At 40.8% G+C, this 22,454-nt stretch overlaps 1 protein-coding gene across 11 annotated transcripts in view; it reads left to right on the top strand.

Moving 5' to 3' along the window:
* Positions 1-21,997, top strand: part of LOC143029086 (lanC-like protein 2) — a 30,347-nt gene extending 8,350 nt beyond the window's left edge. For 2 of the 11 annotated variants that reach the window (XM_076191483.1, XM_076191482.1), the window contains exons 2-11: positions 535-641; positions 9,144-9,242; positions 11,482-11,576; positions 12,279-12,458; positions 13,138-13,286; positions 14,600-14,708; positions 15,751-15,930; positions 16,957-17,139; positions 19,107-19,244; positions 20,125-21,997. In XM_076191483.1, the coding sequence (XP_076047598.1) occupies positions 563-641; positions 9,144-9,242; positions 11,482-11,576; positions 12,279-12,458; positions 13,138-13,286; positions 14,600-14,708; positions 15,751-15,930; positions 16,957-17,139; positions 19,107-19,244; positions 20,125-20,313 (1,401 nt within the window). In that variant the 5' untranslated portion in view covers positions 535-562 and the 3' untranslated portion in view covers positions 20,314-21,997. Of the gene's footprint in view, positions 1-534; positions 686-9,143; positions 9,243-11,481; positions 11,577-12,278; positions 12,459-13,137; positions 13,287-14,599; positions 14,709-15,750; positions 15,931-16,956; positions 17,140-19,106; positions 19,245-20,124 lie in introns of those variants that run through there. The other 9 variants (XM_076191485.1, XM_076191484.1, XM_076191490.1 and 6 more) reach the window with 7 other exon arrangements.
* The last annotated feature ends 457 nt before the right edge of the window (positions 21,998-22,454 follow it).

Genomic DNA, 22,454 nt, shown 5'->3' on the forward strand with positions numbered 1-22,454 from the left:
GTTCATCCCGGAAGTGCTTGGTTAAAATTCCAGTTTTTTTTATTAACTAAATCAATTATACCTATAAAGGAAACAAAAACAGGGTGCTCCAAAGATTTATTGACTTTTTTTTTAAGTAAACAATCACAAGTTTTGTGATGTAAACAAAAGAAAATTATAGTCTGGTCATGAGAATGAGCTAGTTTGCAACATAGGGCTAGGCATAGGATGGGATGGTGTTGTGGGTTCGAAAAATATCTCTATTTTTGCATACTTCATAGATCATTGACTGGGGTTTTATCAGAGGATCACAAATTTCCCTTAAGATTGGACCATTAGATAAGATCAGGTGCTCAAAGTACCCCAGCAGAAGATTTGTAGCCTCCCTTGCTTCTGGTGTTTTAGGTTGTGATACTACAAGATCATTGTCATCATCTTTTCTGTTGTTGCCTTCATTATGGTGTAGAACCAGAGCAATAATCTGTTCCTCTGTCAACACCTTTTGTCATGGGTCTCCCTTGTCACACTCTAGCCAGTCATTTTTGTCATTTACAGTGGCGTTTTCCCCAGCCTGAACAAACTGATGATGGGAATCAGCTGCCTCAAACCCTTCAAAATCAACCACAAGCTCCGTACCATGCAAGAGGCAATTCCATCTGTTGGCAAGCATTGAACTAGACATGTCATTCCATGCCCGAGATATGTTGTGGGTGATGGAGCATGTTTTTATTTTATTTTATTTATTTCTTTATTTTTGTTATTGTTATTATTATTAATACTATTATTATTATTTTTTTCATATATACATATGTATATATATTTTTCCCAGGATCAGCTGTCCCACATTTTGGTTTTCGTCATCAAATATCACCATAACATCTTAGGAACCTTCCTCTGTGCAGCCTTTTGAATGCTATAATAATTTCCTCCTGATCCACAAATTCAGTGGGGGAATTTGTGTTCAGTAGTAGAAATTTAATATGGATATGTCCATGTTTGGCAGCAAGTTCATTCAGATGATAGGGATAGGGGCTGGGAGTGTTATCTTCATCAGTTCCATTTGGTAACACACTATTCTGGGCCCAGCATGTTGAAAGGACCATTAAATCAAGACTTCAAAGAATGATCATAATAAACTGGGAGGGAATCCATCAGATCATGCAAGCACTGTGGTTATGGGAACCTAGCATATTTGCACCATACATGAGCAGCACTTGCTTTACACACTTTTCTGTCTTCTTTTTCTTCTTCACTTGCTAAGGTGTTTTTTGGGACTGAGTGGTAATATGAGCCAGTTTCATTAATGTTATACAGCCATTCAAGTAAGTTTTTCTCTCTTGATCAGATCCCTAATTTGCTACTTGATAAGCTTGTAGTCTGAATTGGAAAAGCCACCCTTCTTAACTCTTGAATACATGGAGCCCAATATTGTTCACAAATTTTTCTATGGCCATTTTCCAATCTGCATCTCACGCTATTACACCACTTGTATATTGCTGTTAATGCCATTGTATAATGCACTGGTCTGGCTCATTCTTAAGCTTAGCTATAAACTTTCTCTCCTTTTTACAAGTCTTTGATGCAACCAAGAATTCATCTGTGTAGGCTATAACCATCTCTTGAGCCTTTGTAATCCCACAAAGGCCAGATTTTGCAAGGCCAAAGTGTTTCTGAAGGTGTGCATTAGACCACCCTTCACAATGATGTAAATTTTCCTGCTTCATTTCCAAAGACTTCATTTCCTGGGTCATTTTACAGGCAGTAGGGCCCATGAAGATGGTGCAGGAAGCAAAATACACAAATAATTCCACTTGCAGCCATATTAGCCTTACAAAAGGGTACCAAAGGTTCAGAGATTATTGCCATTATACTTATAATATTGGATGCATGGGGGAAGTGGGTGGTAAGGGATTGGTGGGGGGTATGGGGGGTAGTGGTGGAAGGAGTGAACATGGGGGTATGTGGACAGGGATTGGATGGATGGGGTGGGAGGGGGTTGTCTGTTGAAGGGGGATGGGGGTGAGTGGAGAGTGGTTGTGTGTGGGTGGTGGTGGGGGTGAATGATGTTTTGATGCAGCCTGGTGGGATTTCTCCCCGTCTCTTTTTCTGCATGAGGGGACGGAGGTGGGGTCACCAATTGAATGAGGTGGCCTTGGTGTGGGTGTGAGGTGTCTTGCTGCATTGCTTCTGGCCTGGGGTGATGGGCAAGATGCAGGGATGGCCCATCATCTGGGAGGAACTGGGATGAGAGGGAAGGGGTTGAGTAGGAGTGGAGTATGTGAGGATGGAATGGGTGGGAGTGGATTTTATGACTGTTTTTGGGCTACCTCCCTTGTAAGGGGGAAAAAGCCATTGGTATATGTATGTATGTACTTCTAACATTCACTTGCTGGAGAACAACGGAGAAATTACCAAATTGCGTGGTTTCAGTAAGAGTTGGGAAATGCCATAAATACCACCAAACAACAAATGTGTGAATTGGCTGCAGCATGCGGGCAGTTCAAATTACATAGAGGGGGGGAGGGAGCATGTTTAGAGTCTGTATGAATGTTGGCAAGGTTTGGACAGTGGCAGTTCAGATATGGGAGGGATTACTGACTATCAAAAGAAAAGCCAAGGGAAGACGGATCCTTTACTTTTATAACATTTCACTTTGTTGGAGTTAACACAAGTAATGGACATCAGTACTCCAACAACAACTCCCAGAAATAAGCCCCACAAGAAAAAAATCCTCCCACACCTGATAAGATTCATACTGGCATGCCTGTTCTCAGGACATCACCCAGCATTAAAACGGTACCAACACAGATTCAAACTGCCCTACATACAACCACCACACAAAGAATGTAGAACAGCTCATACTACAGTGTCCCACACTAACAGTCCTGAGACAGCAAACACGGTACATCTTCCCTGAGTGACTTGTGGACTCATCTGGAAACTGTTACCAGTTACCTGAAGGATATTGTCAATTCCACTTAGAATCTTAAACACCTGTATCAAATAACCCCTGTGTCTATGCTTTTTTAGGGAAACTAGATACATGTTTTAGTTGATTTATGTATGGCTTATTTCTAATATTTGGAATCAGTTTTGTGGCTTCCTATTGTACTTTATCCATTCTGTCAATGTTTTTTGGTTCGGTGACCATATGGAAACAATATATTCCAAATGTGGACAATCTTACAATCTATATAGCTTGTTAATGATGTGAACTTTTAAAATCAAAAGATCACTCATTCAGTCCCAGAATTTCATTCATTTTCTCTGAAGTGGAAATACACTGCTTAGAAGATTTGAGACCATTACTGATAATTACACTGAAATCCTTCTCACTAACAACTTTTGTTAATGAATTTCCATATAGCTTGTAATCATACTTATTGTTCTTTTTACCAATGTGCATAACCTTACATTTACAAAGGATTACTAAGGAGGAGCGTACCAACAGGAGACCTTTTGGTCCATAAGTAGGTTGTGTGCAAAAAAATTATAATAATGATAAATAAAAATTATAATGATATAAATAATAATCAAATATAAATAAGTAAAGTTAAATAATTAATTGACAGATAAGTAATAATAAATGATAATCAAGCAAAGAAACAACATACATATACCAAAGGCTTTTTCCCCCTTACAAGGGAGGAAGTCAGAAATACAAAGGCATAAAAACCATTTCCACCCAATTATTCCCTAATACACTCCACTCCCCTCCACCCTCTACCCTCCCTCTTATCTTGTCACCTCCTGGATGACGGGTCATCCCTGCATCTTGTCCACTGCCCTGGGTCAGAAGCAATGTCACAAGACACAGCAAGGCTGCTTCATTAAATTGGTGACCCCTCTCCGTCCCCTCATGGAGAAAAGGAGAAAACAGGGAGAAATCCTTTCGGGCTGCGTCAAATTTTTCTCATACATACTACCTCATCCCCCCATCCATTTCACCTCGTGCATCACATCATCATCCATATACAACCATTTTCCATTCACCCCTGTCTTCTGTCCTCTCCCATCCTTCCTCAACAGACATTCCCCTCTTCCCCAAAGCCCCTTTCACCCCATCCATCTATCTCATTCTAGGTTGCCCCTTCATGTTCACTCCCTCCACATCTGCCTTCCATACCTCTTTTACTAGTCTTTCTTCACTTATTCTTTCCATGTGTCCAAACCATCCCAATACTCTTTCATCAGCCCTATCTCCCAGCTCCCTTTCCACCCCCATTCTCCTCCTCACCTCCTCATTTCTCACTCTACCTAGCCTAGTAACCCCTATCATACTTCTCACACACCTCATCTCAAACACATTCAAACTCCTCTCTTCCTCTCTTATGTTCCATGTTTCTGCCCCATACAGTGCTGTTGGCACAATCACTCCTTTATACAATCTCCTCTTAGCATCCATTCCCAAATGTCTATTTCTCATTACACTTTTTAATCCACCAAGGCATTTACTCACTTCTCTCAGTCTACATTCTACCTCCACCCCCACTCCTCCCTTTCCTGCCACATTTGCACCCAAGTATCTAAAACTATCCACTTCCTTCAGTCTCTCTCCCTTAATGCTCACTTCCAGTCTGCTGCCACTTTCACCCCTTGTACATCTTGTCACCTTACTTTTACCCACATTTATCTTCAACTTTCTTCATTCACACACTCTCCCAAACTCTGCCACCAACTTCCTCAATCCCTCCTCTGATCCTGCAAATAAACAAACAGACAAATAATAATAACCACCTACCCTGGAAGGCATTACATCATCTTGCTTAGGTGTTTATCAAAATGAATCTTAAAGCTTCAAAATGAACTTCGTTGCACTGCCTCTGCAAGAAGTTTATTTTCCATTCATTAACTACACGGTTGCCAAAGTTGTTTCTATCCACTTCCAAATTAAATCTATTTCCGGACAGTTTGAGACCATTGTTTCTTGTCTAATTCTCATTCAATGTGAAAATGTTGTCAATTCCCTTTAGAATCTTAAAGACCTGTATCAAATCACCTCTTGAGTCTACGCTTTTTTAGGGAAAACAGATTCATATGTTTTAGTCGATTTTCGTATGATTTTATTTTTTATATTTGGAATCAGTTTTGTGGTTCACCATTGTACTTTTTCCAATCTGGGTTAAATTTCATCAGCCACTTTTTAGATTACTGCTGTAGTTTATCTAAATCTTTATTAATATCTGATTGGTGTAAGTGGTCATTTGCCATTCCACAAGGTATTATTGAACATCGAGTCTTTTTATATGATGTAAGTCTGGTACACAATGTCTTACCAGTGTACCAGTTACTGTATATATATATATATATATATATATATATATATATATATATATATATATATATATATATATATATATATATATATTACTGATGAAAAATGTAGTAGCACATTTGTATATCAAAACTAAAACCACACTTGGAACAAAAGAAATAATGGAAATGGTAAATCTATATATTTCAACTGTAAGCTACTGACCTTCAGTAGTACAGAAAGGGAGGAACATACTATACTTATGTAGCACTTTCTTATAAAAAGAGGGACAGGGAAAGGACCAAAGGACACCTACCCTTACTGAATTAGTGACCTAGGGGTCGTGCAGTGTGGGTTCTGGTTGAAAATGCTTATTGAGAAGGATGGTGAGCATAATTCCAGATATTATGTCCAGAGACCACTGGCCCCTTGAAATATACATGCATATACCAAGGGCTTTTCCCCCTTACAAGGGAGGTAGCCAAAATCAAAAGGCATAATTCTACTCCCACACATTTCATCCCTACCTATTCCACCCCCATTTGCTGCCTCCCTCTCCCTCCCTCTCATCTTTGCTCCTCCTGGATGATGGGTCATCCCTGCATCTCATCCATCACCCTAGGTCAGAAACAATGCAGCAAGACACAGCACATCCATGGCAAGGACACTTCATTTAATCAGTGACCCCCACCTCTCCATCCCTCACTTAGTAACATTGAAGAGGAGAAATCCCTCTGGGCTGCATCATAATATTATACACACATAATCACCCCCTAACCCCCTCCCTCCAACCCACACCCACTCCCATGTATCACAGTATCGTCCATACACACCCATTCTCCACTCACCCCTATTTTCTGTCCTCTCCCTTTCTTCCTCAACAGACATTCCCTTCTTATTCAAAGCCCCTTTTACCCCATCAATCCATCACATCCTTGGTTGTCCCTTCATGTTCACTCCATCCACTTCTGCCTTCCACATTTCTGAACTAATCTTTCTTCACTCATTTTTTTCATGTGTCTAAACCATCCCAGTACTCTTCCTCAACCCTATCTCCCATCTCCTTTTCCACCCCCCATTCTCCTCCTCACTTCCTCATCTCTCACTCTGTCCAACCTTGTAGCCCCTACCATACTTCTGAGACATTTTATCTCAAACACATTTAAACTCTTACTCTCTTCCTCTCTTGTTTCATGTCTGCCCCATACAATGCTGTCGCCACAATCACTCCTACATACACTCTCCTCTTAGCATCCATTCCCAAAGCCTATTTTTCATCACATATTTTAATCCCCCAAGGGACTTACTTGCTTCTCTCAATCTACAATCTACCTCCACCACCACTCCTCCCTTCCCACCACATGCGACCTCAAGTATCTAAAGCTTCCTCCAGTCTCTCTCCTTTAATATTCACTTCCAAATTGCTGCCATCCTCCCCCCTTATACATCTCATCACCTTGCCCACCTTTACCTTCAACTTTCTCCACTTGCATACCTTCCCAAACTCCATCATTAACTTCCTTAATCCCCCTTCTGTTCCTGCTACTAGTGCAGTGTCATCAGCAAACAACAACAGGCTTACCTCCCACTTTTTTCCATTTTCTTTAACCATCTCCAATCCCCTGCCCATTACCCTTGCATTTACCTTCTGCATCACCCCATCCATGTATATATTGAACAGCCATGGTGACATGACACATCCCTGACAAAGTCCCACCTTTACCTCAAACCACTCAGTCTCTCCATTTCTAATTCTAACACAGGCTTTACCCCTGTAAAAACTTTCGACTCAAATATTCATATTGGGAATATATGGCCACCAACCTCATCAGTAAGCATCTTTCATCTGACCCCACACTGCATGACCCCTCAGGTCACTAATTCTGTAAGGATAGGCATCCTTTGGTCCTTCTCCTGCTCCTCTCTCTGTAAGAAAGTGCATAAGTATAATACCCTCCTCTCATTTTGCACTACTGAAGAGGATTGTATCTTACAGATGAAATATATAGATTCATCATTTCCATTTTTTTCTTCTGTTCCAACTGCAGTTTTAGTTTTTATACTAGGCTGGATAGAGTGAGAAACAAGGTGAGGACAAGAGCAGGGGCAGAAAGGGAGTTGGGAGATAGGGTTGATGAAAGAGTATTGGGATGGTTTGGACACATGGAAAGAATGAGTGGAAAAAGATAAGTAAAAGAGGTGTGGAAGGCAGATGTGGATGGAGTAAACATGAGGGGGCAACCAAGGATGAGATGGATGGATGGGGTAAATGGGGCATTGGGAAAGATGGGAATGTCTTTTGAGGAAGGAAGGGGGAAGACGGAAGATAGGGTAAGTGGAGAGTGGTTGTGTATGGATGATGCTGTGATACATGGAAGGGAGTGGGAGGAGATGGGGGGATGAGGGAGTGGGTGTGAATGATAATTTGATGCAACCTGAAGGGATTTCTCCCTGTCTTCTCCTTTTCTGCTGAACCTCTTCACTCCGGGGCACATCGCACGTCTGGCAGCATTAGCTGCCCGACGAGCGATGTTGTGTCATAATAATCGCATTATAAAAAATAAAGTCAGTGCTCAATTGTTCATTCTCTTTCACCCGTGTATTTTGATAACCATAGAAAATTGATGAAGTCAGTTTAGAGATTATGGAAATTATGTAGGTACGACTACAATAAATATAATCAAGATGGTGACGTCGGCATCATCGAGTACCCACTTGCCCCTCATGCCGCCTACGTAGGCGTCACTGTATGGAAGTGGTTAAGGGGATGGAGGGGGGGAGGGTCACTAGTTAAATGAAGCAGCCTTGTTATAGATGTGCTGTGTCTTGCTGCATTGCTTCTGACCCAGGGCAGTGGATGAGATGCAGGGATGACCTGTCATCCAGGAAGAGCCAAGAAAAGAGGGAGGGAGGGGTGGTGAAAAGGAATGGAGTATGTGGGGAGGAAATGGGTGGGAGTGGGTATATGCCTTTTGTTGACTTTGGCTTCCTCCCTTGTCTGTATATACATACAGACATGTATACATTTGTGTGTATATCCCCTGGTGATAGTGATGTTCCCCAACCTGAATAGAACTATCTGCTAGTAGCCAGTGTAATATGTACTGTTTAATAAGTCATCATTATTTTATATATCAAAGATAAAAAATCTTAATAAGATCACTATATTTTTTTATATGGTATCATTGTGGTGAAGGACTTCATATTCCTGGAATGATAGGATATTGTGGAATTATTGAATTTCGAAGATTTCTCTATGATCCTTTTCATTGAGGTGTAACATTCTGTAAAGAATTGTTTTCAACAGCATGATTATACAGATTTCATTCTTGATATATGTATATTTAGCTCAGAGCTTGAGGAATTAGTGGAAAGACCTGTTTTAAAGATTTTGGAAGTAATTACATAAACAAAAATTAATGAAGTTGTGGACCACCCTGTAAAACTAATTATTCCCAGTCCTAACCATTGTCCTCACATTTGCTCATGCTTTACTCGTATGTGTATAGATTTTGATTTGAGATTAATCCAGATAAGTTCTATTTAACTCTTAAAATTCATGAGATATAGTTTGGGTTGTTAGATAATTATGGTTATAGATACACCCCCCGACATTTGCAGGTTCCACATTTCCAGTTTTCATTTTTTTCACAAGTTATTTTGTGTTGAATAGGGTTTGTTTCTTATGATTGTAGTTGTGTTGAAATTTATTTAGATGCCCTCTGATGATTATGTCTTTACATATGGCATGCGTCTGGTGGGGGGTTTGGGAATTGTTCTGTGTCCCCTAACCCCTTTAAATGTTGGAGGTCAAGTGTACCAAAAGGTCTCTTTCCCCTTTATAAGGTGAGTGACTTAGTCAAGGCACCCTTCCATACATCCAACACTTATTTTTTGTCCATTCAATCAGAGCTTGTGAATGAAAGACCATCCCTGTTCCCTGCCCACCACTCAGAAGCAATGCAGCAAGATACAGCAACTCCAAAGCAGGGCTTGACAGCCAAAGCTGGTTTGTTCCTACCACTTAATTATATGGTGACCCACCTCCTTCATCCACTCAAAGAATTTTTAGAACTGTAACAAAATCCATAAGGCAACATCAGTTTTTCATCCATTCACAACCACTCTCCACTCACACCTATTTCATGCCCTCTCTCTTTCCTGCTTGACAGACATTCCCCATATACCCAAAAACACCCTTCACTTCATCCATCCACATCATTCTTGGTCTTCCCCTCAAGATTTTTCTATACACTTCCGCTTGACTTTCTCCATTCAGTCTTTCCATATGGCCAACTCTTCCTTGCTTTCTTTCATCAGCCCTATGTACCAACTCTTTCTCCCCCACCACCTCATTTCCCACTATTCATCCTTGTAACACGACTTTGCTTCTTAAACATTTAATATCAAACATTTTAGACACATTTCCGCCTCCCTCATATTCCAAGTCTGCCCCATGCATTGTCATGGGCACAATCACTCTGTTGCAGTCTTTTCTGTCTTCATCCCCAAGTATTTGTTTCTCATGAGATTTCTTATTCCCCTGAGACATTAACTCTTTAATTTACCTGTACCCACATTTCCCCATTCCCTGCTACATGTGACCCTAAGGTCTTCAGTTCATGCAGCCTCTCTTATAGACCTACCTCCAGCTCACTGCCACTCTTTCCCTTTTTACATCTTATCATCTTACTGTTGCCCACACTTTCTCCACTCATGTACCTTTTCAATCTCTATCACTAGCTGTCACAGATCCTCTACTGATGTAGCCACAGGCTCATTGTTATCCACAAACAACTGGCTCACATCCCATTTCTGCTCTATCCAGTTCTAAAACCCTGCCCATTACCCTCATATTTACCTCCTTTACCTCCCCATCTATCTACATGTTGAACAACCATGGTGACATTACACAACCCTGCACCTCAGACCATTCACTAACTTCATTCCCTACCCTAACATAATCTCTACAACCTAGTAAAAAAAATTACCTACAGCCAGTACATTAATATTTGTCCCCTTTTCTTTCAAATAGTGAAACTATACATTCACTCTTTCAGTCCCCAGGCACATTCGTCTCTCTCATAGGCACACATTAAGTAACCTCACTAACCAAACCACTTTCACTGTTCCTTCAATTGTCAGACACTTCATGTGACACACATCTAACTCAAGTGCTAACTCAAGTCTGCACCTACCTTTTCCTACTCTTTCACCACTTTTTCTCTCTCTCTCTCTTCTTCCACCTTTGCCTTTTCATCCTACCATTTGCTGTTTATCCCTTTGTTCACTCTTGTTCTTCTCATCCCATTTTTTTTTTTTTTTTTTCAAGTGGTCATAGAAGGGACCAACAATACCCATCTGTATGTGGTAGTTCTGCAAAATTGACAATGGAGCTGCCCATTTTCAAAAACTATCAACCTTCTCACCTCCATCAAGAGGTGCAGCCCTGAGGGGCTGACACTTACTCTCTGGACTGGAACCCCAAGATTTCTCTCTATCAGATTCAACTGCATTTCTTCCACTTTCACACATGAGAAACTGACTTAGCTGGTAACATAGAAACAGTCCCACACTTACACAGCTGAACAGTGTAGTGGTACTGCTCTTGACCGTTAATTCAGCAATCCTGGAAAGTGATAGCTGCCAATCGTGAGTCCGACGTTTGATCCAAGAACATGAACAGTATTCAGAAATTTCTTTCCACAAAAATCTGTGGGAGACCCTAGGGTCCATTGCCAGTTGCTGTGGGGTTGCAGGTTTTACATTTAGTGAAACTCAAGGCAACAAATTATTTTTGATTAATGGACATAGAATTGTCTTCTTGGAACCCGTCTTCAGAACCCATTAGCACCTAGACCTTCATGTGGAAGTTTAGCCTCAAGGGGCTGAAACTCAAATCACACTGTGCTCAATATTTCTCCCATTCAACTTCAACTGCATTTCCCCCACCTTTCCAAAATAGCTGACAACCATAAATTGTTCCCCTATTTCTACCATAAACCAATGACATAGAAATGTCCCATACTAATGCAACACAAAAGAGGCCAGCATTCCTTCACAGCGATTTATAGGAGGGCATAAGGACTTTTGCCAGTCACTGTGGAGTTACAGGTTTCCAGTCAGTGAAACTTGAGGCAACAGTCATTATTGTTATTGCATATGACTATACATCTTATTTCTTTGAAATTGTTTGTAGTTAACTGGTAATGCTTGTACAGTTTTCGTAACATTGGTCTTAATTGCAGCATCAACAATGGCAGAGGACCGGTGCTTTGCCAACCCATTCCCACCTTATAGTGAAGATGCAGCCAAAGGCATCATAGACCCAGTCCAAGGGAAGGTAAATATAATCGCCATTTTGTTTTTGTTATAGGATGTAAATTGATAAAGTGGGACCAATGACAAGCTTCCCATTTTCAAAAGCTTTTTTCACACATACTCCCTCACCCCCCATCCCCCACCCACTCCCTTTCTTCCATCACATCATCCATACACAGCCATTCTCCATTCACCCCTATCTTCTGTCTTCTACCTTTCTTCCCCAACAAATATTTCCTCTTTCTCAATGCCCCTTTTACCCCATCCATCCATCTCATTCTTGGTTGCCCCCTCATGTTCATTCCTTCTACCTCTTTTACTAATCTTTCTTCACTCACTCTTTCCATTTGTCCAAACCATCCCAATAATCTTTCATCAACCCTATCTCCCAACTTTCTTCCCACCCCCGTTTTCCTTCTCACCTCCTCATTTCTCACTCTATCCTATCATACTTCTCTGGCTCCTCATCTCAAACACATTCAAACTCCTCCTCTCTTCCTCTCTTATGTTCCATGTTTCTGCCCCATACAGTGCTATTGGCACAATCATTCCTTCATACAGTCTCCTCTTGGCATCCATTCACAAATGTCTTCTACTCACCTATATCAAATAATCTTCTTAAGTGAAGACTAATGGTGTTGTTTTTTGAGATGTGAAAAAAATCTCATACATTTCACTGTTTGTAGTTGCAATACTTGTAATCATTATCTTTGTTCTGTTGCAGTTAACTCAAACATACAAGACCCGTTTAAGAGAATCAGTGTTGTGTCTCCTGGGTGTCCTGGAGAAAGGACTACCCCAAGAAGTGGATTGGCGTGATGTATCTGTTTACACAGGAACATCAGGTTATGCCCTCCTTTACTTAAATCTGGCTGATATTCTTCGTGATGAGACCTATCTACAGGTTAGTTATATATTTAGTATGATGGGAAACTCTGTAGCAGATATTATTAAAGTTTTGCCTCAATAAACACCAACAGGTATTAACCCTGAAGAGGGAACGTCCAAATTTATGATTTTGCATGGAAATTGTACCACTTCTGGTATGCCCACTTTTAGAAACAATAAAAACCAAAGGTTTATGGGAAGAAGTGCTCCAGGTTATAAAGTAAAGTGGGCGTGCCAGAAGTGGTACAACTTCCATGCAAAATCATAAATTTGGACGTTCCCTGTTCAGTGTTAAAGTGGGTTTATGTGGGTATCCAGAAGGCTCCCTATCTCCCAATTAATTATGTATGTTTATATATATATATATATATATATATATGTGTGTGTGTACACATACAGTCAAACTTATATTTGCTAGACTTGGCTGGGAACCACAAAGTCGTGCAATCACAAAAGTCTGTTCCTGTCCAAACTACATACCAGTTCATTGAGAGCACAGATCTCAGTTCATATGTGAGGTTTAGGCCACATCAAAGGAAATTTGATATGTGTTAAATTTAGCATATAAAGCTTGGCATTCTTCTTGAAGGGAGACACAGAAAATATTATGAATTGTATTTTCTAAAAGATCTTGAAAAATGCAATGTAAACTATTATTTATGCAGATTTTAAGTTTCCATTGTATGTTTTGTTAGAAAGCAGTGCCGATAGTGGAGAAGTCATTGAAAAGTCTTCGTGGGCGTCGCCTCTCCTTTCTTTGTGGGGATCCTGGCCCTCTGGCTGTTGGCGCTGTCCTGTACCACAAACTAAACATGACCAGGGAATCAAGAGATTGTATTGAAAGGTAGGCTACAGAGAACACCATGTTGTTACTTTGCAAACACTAGTATGTAGATACATATTAGTACATTTGTCAGATTTAACTTTAAGATTATTTATATCACTCATACATTAGTTTCAATCTTGCTTCTCACTATGTAGACCTGGGTTTAATTTCAGTGGCTTCTTGAAGATACAGTAAACCCTTGACATAATGAATGCATATGGAGGAGGGGTCATAAAATATGGAAATTTTCTATATCCAGAGGTTGTTGATTAAGATACATGTTATGAACACTTCATTATTTACAGGGAGTCACTCAGTCTTATGCATCCTATTGACTCGCCTAACTCCCCACTCCCTGTTGCATGTTATATTCACAGCAATTAATATATAGATATTTTTACTCAAATTGTACAGTACTATCTTCCTTTAAATGTAAAGATAAAGGATGTGTGGACTTCAGATTTCCTGTGTGTATGTGTAGAAAAGTGTTTGTGTGTGTGACAAGCTGCTGCAGAGTGGCGTTGGCGGGCATGGAGTCGGGACAAGCAAACTGGGTATGACACACGTATGTTCAAACTTAGGTGTACTGCGTGTCAGCCAACTCTTCTGCATTTTATGACGTAGTGTGTTCATCAAATAAGGCAAGTCCTTTTAACTTAGGTTGTACTTCGTACACCTGGAGAGCTGACAACCGGCAGCTGTTTTCCTCTCCCTTCCATTTTTAACTAATGACAGAAACAGTTCACACTGATACAACACAGACAACAATCCAAAGTTTCTTCCTAAATAGATCTGTGGGAGGTTCTGGGAACCATTGCCAGCTACTATGGAGCTGTGGGTTTTCCACTTAATGAAACTCAAGTCAACAATTGATGGATACCACTCCCCCATTCACTACATTCAGTCAAACTCCCTTCAGCCTCTCACCCCTCTTGCTCACATCTAATTTATCAAAATCAGCATTTATTGTACATTTCATCTGTTGGTTAAAACCAACAATTACTTTCAGCTTTCGCCTCTCGCTTGTTCTTCCAAACTCATTCACCAGCTGTTTTACTCCCTCCTCGGAATTGGTCACAAGTGGAGTACCATCCACAAATTTTCTCACCTCCCACATCCCTCCACCACAAACTCCAAATCTCTGCCTGGTGCTCTCAAAGTAAAACAACAACAAAAATTCTTGGATGATAATTCAAAACTAGGGAAGAATGCAAGAGTAGGAATGTAATGTGGAGTTCTCAGATCCACTGTTTAAGGACTAACAAAAAGCTACTAGTGTGTAAAAAATATGTTAACTAAATTAAGATTAATTCATTTTCTTATTTTTCCAGGCTTAATAAACTACGAGAAGAGGTGCTAGACATTGAATCTGGTCTACCTGATGAGTTGCTGTACGGTCGTGTGGGATATCTATATGCCCTGCTTTTGGTTCAACACAAGGTAATATTGACATTAAAGATTAACAATAAATCCTGTGGGATGAGGAGAGTGGAAGGGAACAGAGAGACAATGAATGGTGGGATGAATAGGTGAAGGCATTGGAAATGGAAAAAGAAGCAAATATGTGAAGGTTGCAAATTTGAACTTGGGAAACATATGAGAAGTACAGAAGAGGGTAGAAGTGAAAAAAAGGTTGAGGAAGGTGTCAGGTTGAGAGAAGATAAGGAGTATTGATGAACAGATGCTAAAATAAGTGAAGGTGGTAAGGGAAAGATGGTTAGATTACTTCAGGTGTTTGTTGAATGTAGGAGCAAAATCCACACTATCATGACTGCATTCAGGTCACCATTCACCTTTAACCTCTTCAGTATGAGTCAAATTCTCGTGCACAGCATTGGCTGTCATGCAAGTGATGCATCATGCTACTTGCATTATAAGATATAAAGTCACTGCTGTAGTACTCATTGTCTTTTAGTCTGAGTAATAATAAACACAGAAAACGTGATCAAACTAGTTCACAGAGTCCGGGGGGTAACTCGTGTACATATACAAAAATATATATAATCAAGACGCCGATGCCGGCATCCTCATGTACCCACTCGTGCCTCATGATGCCTACGTAGGCGTCTTCGTACTGAAGTGGTTAAAACTGCCAACACAGAATAAATCTAGCTGCCACAAACTGCTTTAGATCCACCCATTACACAAAGACACCAAACTCCTCATCCTACACTGCCCCACCCTAGTCATACCCTAACATCACACCATTTCTTCCATGTGTGACTTATGGGGCAGTTTGGGGGCTGTTGCTTGTTAACTGGGAGCCATGAGTCTCATACAAGAGAGATATGGGGAAATAATTGATTGATATTTTTCTTCTCTTATAGTACTTATACCCTTTCAAACTGAGTCACCAATTACTTCAGTATCTTCTTGGAATCAGCCACAAATCCATTGTCATTCATAAATAATTGGTTCACCTCATTAAGATTGAACCTTGTATTCACCTCCTTCATGAACTAATTACTAAAATCTTTTACAGGTTGGAAAAGAGACAGTAGATGATCGCTCAATAGTGGCAGTAGTGAAGGCAGTGTTGGAATCAGGAAGAGGATTAGCAAAGAAGGAGCGTCGCAAGGTCCCTCTCATGTACCAGTGGCATGACAAAAACTACCTTGGTGCTGCACATGGTGTGGCTGGAATTCTCTTCATGCTTATGCAGGTATAAATAAAGTATTATTGTGAGCAGTGGTGGGATTCAGCCAGTTCGTACAAACCTGTTCTTGGAATTTCATGAACTTCCTGAAATGGTTATGAAATTTTTCACTTATACAGACTATACTGGGCCAACCTGGCATGCTATTAATGAGAGAACCTGTTAGAATTTTTTAATCCCATCACTGGTTATGAGTAAACTGGGAGATAGGGTTGAAGAGTATTGGGATAGTTTGGGCACATGAAAAGGGTGAGTGAAGAAAGAGTTGTGGAAGGCAGAGGAGGGTGGAGTGAACGTGAGGGGCGACAGAAGACGAGATGGATGGATGGGTTCAAAGGGGCGTTGAGCAGGAGGCAGGAGGGGGATGTCTGTTGAGCAGGGAAGGAAGAAGATGGAAAATACGGGTGAGTGGAGAATGGCTCTGTGTAAATGATACTGTGATGCAAAGAAGGTAAGGGGTGGGAGATGGTGGGGTTAGGGGGTGGTTATGTGTAAATGATATTTTGACACAGCCCAAAGGGATTTCTCCCTGTCTGCTGTTTTCCTGCATGAGGAGGTGGAGAGGGGTGATCGCCAATTAAGTGAAGTGGCCTTGCTGTGGATGTGCTGTGTCTTGCAACAGTGGTTCTGACCTAGGGCAGTGGACAGGATGCAGGGATGACCAGTCATCCAGGAGGTGCCAAGATAAGAGGAAGGGAGGAGGGTGGAGGGGAGTGGAATATGTAGGAAATGGAGTGGGTGGGAGTGGTTTTTATGCCTTTTTCTTTTTGGCTACCCCCCCCCATGTAAGGGGGAAAAAGCCTTTGGTATATGTATGTATTTACCTAGTTGTGTGTGTGTGTGTGTGTGTATAAGTTCCCACTAAATATATCATTTTTAATTATATCCTAAATATGACCTGAGTCTAGTGATGCAGACAGATCTTTAGTGTATAGTGAACATTGGGACATACTATGCTTCGTACTCACTGCATCATATAAGAGCAGTCCAGGAAATTTATGATGGTTCTTTGAAATATGTATACTTTTACAGGTCCGCTCTTTTCTGACTCCAAGTGAACTGGATGAGTTAGTAAAGCCAACAGTTGACTTCATGTGTGGACTGGTGTTCCCTTCAGGCAACATGCCCTCATCTATAGGCAATGGTGCTGACAGACTTGTGCATTGGTGCCATGGAGCTCCTGGTGCTCTCTTCCTTTTCTGCCAGTCTTTCAAAGTAAGTTACACAAATCATGAAACATGTTTTATCCTTTAGACTAGCGGTTCTTAACCTTTTTCATCCTATGACCCCCTCCACCCCCCAAGACTCTTCAGGGTATTACCATAACCCCTAAATAATAAATTTTGAAATGGTGAACCTTGTTAGAAGGCAAAATAAAACACTGGTTGTGGTTGATATGTTTACTGTAGCAGGCCACTGCACTTGTGACCAGTGTTGCACTCGCCAAACTGGTAAATGCCAAGTGTTTCATTCAAACATAAACATACATACATATACCAAAGGCTTTTTCCCCCCTACAAGGGAGGTAGCCAAAAAACAAAGGCAGAAAAAACATTCCCACCCGTTCCATCCCCACATACTCCACTCTCATCTGCCCCCTTCCTTCCCTCTTATCTTGGCTCCTGGATGATGGATCATCCCTGCATCTCACCCTGGGTCAGAAGTAGTTCAGCAAGGCACAGCACATCCATAGCAAGGCTGCTTCATTAAATCACCTCAAACACATTCAAACTCCTCCTCTCTTCCTTTCTTGTGATCCATGTTTCTGCCCCATACAGTGCTGTTGGGACAATCACTCCTTCATACAATGGATATTGGATGAATGTGGGAAGGATGAAGGGTGGGTGCATGCCTTAGTTACCACCTCCCATATAAGGGGGAAGAGGTATTTTGATATATGCATGTATGTAGTAAAAGAGGAACAGAATGAATGTTTTTGAAATAATCTTTGAGAAATATAATTGTTACAAGAATGGATAGAGTGAGAAATGTGATGAGGCAGAGATTGAGGGTGAGAAAGGAACTGTCATTTTGGGTAGAAAAGTTTTGAGTGATGAGGTGATTTGTTCATATGGAAAGAATGAACTCAGAAAGACAAGAAAAGAGTGTGTGGAAGCCAGAACTGAATAGACTGAGCTTGATTAATCATTTGTTGCCACAAGTTTCACTAAGTGGAAAACCCACACCCCCATAGTGACTGGCATTGGTCTTCAGAAGCTCCCATAGATCTCATAGGAAGAAACTGGACGGTCTATGTTGTATCCATGTGGCACTGTTTCTTTGTCACCAGCTGAAAGTTGTAGGGAGAGAAGAACACTTGCAGGTTGTCAGCTCGCCATGTATGAAAAAGTGTAAGAAATACAGCTTAAATTGATAGAGAAAGGTCTTGGGCCTGGTCTGGAGACAGTGTGTTGGCTCCTCAGGGCTGCACTGCCTGGTCTGGAGACAGTGTGTTTCTCAGGGCTGCACCTTCTGATGAAGATGTGGATGTTGATGGTTTACCTCCACCCCCTTTCCTCCATCTACTGTTTCATATTTTATTCTGAGTGGATGAGGAGGTAAGGGTTGCCATACATTGAAGAGGTGGAGCTCTGGTTGCTGGATCCTGCTATAGGAGTACCTCACAGCATTACTTCTGACTTAAACAATGTGGCAGGGTGTTTAGATAGGAGTGCTTGTAGAATTACATGCATACATATACCAAAGGCTTTTTCCCCCGTACATGGGGGGCAGCCAAAAAGAAAAAGGCATAGAAACCACTCCCACCCATCCCATCCCTTACATACTCCACTCCCCTCCACCCTCCTTTCATCTTGGCACCTCCTGGATGACAGGTCATCCCTGCATCCTGTACACTGCCCTGGGTCAGAAGCCATGTCACAAGACACAGCACATCCACAGTAAGGCCGCTTCATTAATTCGGCGATCCCCCTCTCAGTCCCCTCATGCAGAAAAGGAGAAGACAGGGAGAAATCCCTCAGGGCTACATCAATTTATTTCTCATACATACTCCCCCCCATCCCCCACCTACTCCCCATCATGCTTGTTGAATTGGTTTTAATTATTTATAATGTGATGTGTGGATATGACTCAACCAACTCCATTATAAGGGTGAAAGGGCATTTAGTAAATATGATATTTTTAGCTCAAGCAGAGAACACTAACATTTGAATTTCTCACAGGTGTTCAGTGACCCAAAGTATTTGACCTATGCAAGAGGATGTGCAGAGGTCATTTGGCAGCGTGGGCTCTTACGCAAAGGGTATGGACTTTGCCATGGGGCAGCAGGCAATGCTTATGCTCTTCTTTATATGTACCAGGTAAGGGTTTGTATGTTTTATGAATTGTTTACATAGTTACTAGCTATTAACCCTGAGTAATTCCACTGAGAGTGAACTGTGCTATTAACAATTTTATTCGCAGTTTGCTTCCAGTTAATCTTTAATCTAGTATAGTTGAATATCTGTCCTTTTATATAATTTCATAAGCTTGTATACCCACATAATAATGTGGATAAAAGTAAAGTGATGAGATGTACAAGTGGAGTGGATGGCAGAAAGTTGGAAGGAGGTCTGAAAGGAGAGAGGCTGGAGGAAGCTTTAGGTATTTGGGGTTGCATGTGGCAGGAAAGGATTAAGATTTCCCAACACCAATACATTGACAATTCTCCATATACCCTCTATGCACTCTATCTATCCAAAAAGCTTCCATTTCCTACTCCAACTCACCCCTCCCTTTCAAATTAGTTTCACTCAATGCTAACAAAAATTATAGAAGTGGATGAATGTTGAGGGAGCATTAAGACACCTCAGGTTATCAATAAGGAATCTATCCAATAATATCAGTTGCCTCCCCAATAGGGACCCCATAATGAAATGAGGTGTCATAAGTAGTTGTTCACTGTAGTAATGAATGAGAGATATATTTGAGAGCCAGCTGAGCTATTCTCTGTCTCATTGTCAGACAACTTTATGGATGGGGATGACAGGTGGTGATGGATATGGAGCTGCCTTGTGTAGGCCTTATGGTCTCTTGCAGTCTCCATTCTTATGTTCTTATTGGTAACATGAAAAATTGGAAGATAGTGGCAAGGCATAAGACCAGGATACTAGAAGCTCCAGCAGTCATTGCCACTGTTTCTGTAACCCCCTACCATCCACTAGAACTTCTAACTGTTCCTTGGAATGTTATTTCTTCCAGGTGACCAAGGAGAGAGAGTACTTGTATAAGGCTGCCCAGTTTGGTGTCTGGTGCCAGGAATATGGAAAGCATGGCTGCCGCACCCCAGACCGACCATTGTCTCTTTTCGAAGGCCTAGCTGGGAACATTCACTTCCTTGCCAGCCTCACAGAACCAGAAAGGGCCAAGTTTCCAGGGTTTCTGCTTTGAAAGGAAAATATATATATATATATATTGATATATATAATATAATAAATGAATAGAAAAGCTAAAATGGACCTAACCACCTGATGCTAAAGGAGGAAGTTCTTGCCAAGTGGTAGAAACAAACTTGAGTTTAATTTTCATTGCTTTATCCATTCAATAGGATGTTTGCAGTATGTTCATCCATATAGACATATGTATATTCAGTGTTGTTTTACACACTATGTTCTTGTATGCCAAATGAAGTAGGATTAGAATACAGTAAGATTAAATGCTTGTACTGTACGGAGTTAGGATGTATGTGTATGTATGTAACAAGACTCTGAAGTGTATCATCAGATTTTAAAAAATGCAAACAAAGAAACGGTTGCCTGATGTATGGAATCCCGTTCCCTGACATTTGCCTTTGCAATAGATAAATCATCACCATGGCCTAAATGCTCTACCCACCTCAGGAAGGCAGAGCTTTGTATGTCAATACACAGTTCTCATCACCATATAATAATCTATACATTTGCCTCAAGGAGGTATGATATCTCAACAGTGATGTCTTTCTTTGCAACTTAGTTTTCTTTGGTTTGTCTGATATCAGTAATACAATACCTGGGTAACTACATAGCCAAAGTTTCTTCACATTTGGCATGAAGGGTTCATAGCTTCTCATTTTGCACCTTGGTATTTGTTTAGTTCATGCAAGACAATTCTTGAATAACTTGATGTAACTATCATGTAAGAGTTAAGGGCCGGGCATGCTATTGGTGCTTAAGTTGGATAAAGTCGTTGAAATGGCCAGCATGACATTACATTAAAAATGGTGAGAGCATCAGGCTTGGAGGTAGTCGGCAACCCTTTCTGGGTTTATGCTGAACCCGACAGCAGAAGCAATATGGGCCAAGGAGAATTGCAAGAGTCACTCTAGTGCTCATGTGTGATATCAGTCCATGTCATGCGAAGTTTCCTGGCCAATTTGGAAAACTTCTAAATATTTGCCCATTTTTTTCAAGGCTGTGATCCTTTTTATACGGTTGGTATGTTGAGTGTATAAGATAAGCTTAAGAGGCAGCAAAAGTTGCCAGCTGTATTACTTATGAAATGCATCAGATCTGTCATGGAATCCATCAAAATGAAAAGCCTTTCATTTGTGTAACAAAAAAATTATCTTTCTATTGATTGGATAGTCGCAGAAAAAAAATATGATTGTATAGAAATTTGGTTATCATATTTTGTTGCCTTTCTTATACATTTGAAAATCCGTAGTCACTTTAAAACTTAAATTTTAGAATTTGGTGTTTTTATGGTTATGTTTAGTTTATCAAAGTTTCACTATCGTAGTAGCAACCTTTTACTTTACACTTTCTCTCTCATTATTCCCTTCTAGAAAGCATTCAGCAGTTTGTGATGTAGTTCCCCTGATAATTTACTGTATTCAAATGAATCCTGCACTGCACACTTCAAGAACACATTAGTATGACAGTTGACTACACTCCCACTGCTTTTAGAAGTTGACCACTGCACTACAGGTAATAGTATATGCCAGAGATGACACGTCATCTTAATTAACCATGATACAGTTTGCTTTCACTCACTGTGTCCAACCATGTTTCTATTTATATCCCATGTTATCAAGTAAGGCTTATTATTATCATCATTTGCCAAGATGTAACTAGTACTTAATAAATTGGTAGCTTTACTTTGTTTTACATACCTTGAATATCAAATCAAATACACCAACCATAGGTGTCTGATGGATTTTTTTGGTAGGTGGGGCAAAACCCTACCAGAAAGATAAGTAAAAGAGGTGTGGAAGTCAGAAGTATGGAGGAGTGAATTTGAGGGGACAACTGAGGATGAGATGGATGGATGTGGTAAAGGGGATGTTGAGTAAGAGGGCAATGTCTGTTGAGCAAGGGAGGGAGATGGGGAAGAGTGGAGAGTGGCTGTAAATAGATGGTACTGTTATGCAAGGAAGGGATGGGGTTCTTGTTGAATGATCCTTTGACAGCCCAAAGGGTGAAGGGGCCTAGCTATGGATGTACTGTGTCTTGCTACATTGCTTCTGACCGAGGGCAGTGGGCAGGATACAGGGATGACCCATCAATAATGAGGAGCTAAGATGAAAGGGTGGTGGGTGGGAGTAAGTGCGTGCC

The sequence above is a fragment of the Oratosquilla oratoria genome, chromosome 10 (assembly GCF_046742065.1).
Source record: "Oratosquilla oratoria isolate Oo_2021 chromosome 10, ASM4674206v1, whole genome shotgun sequence".
NCBI classification, from domain to species: Eukaryota; Metazoa; Arthropoda; class Malacostraca; order Stomatopoda; family Squillidae; genus Oratosquilla; species Oratosquilla oratoria.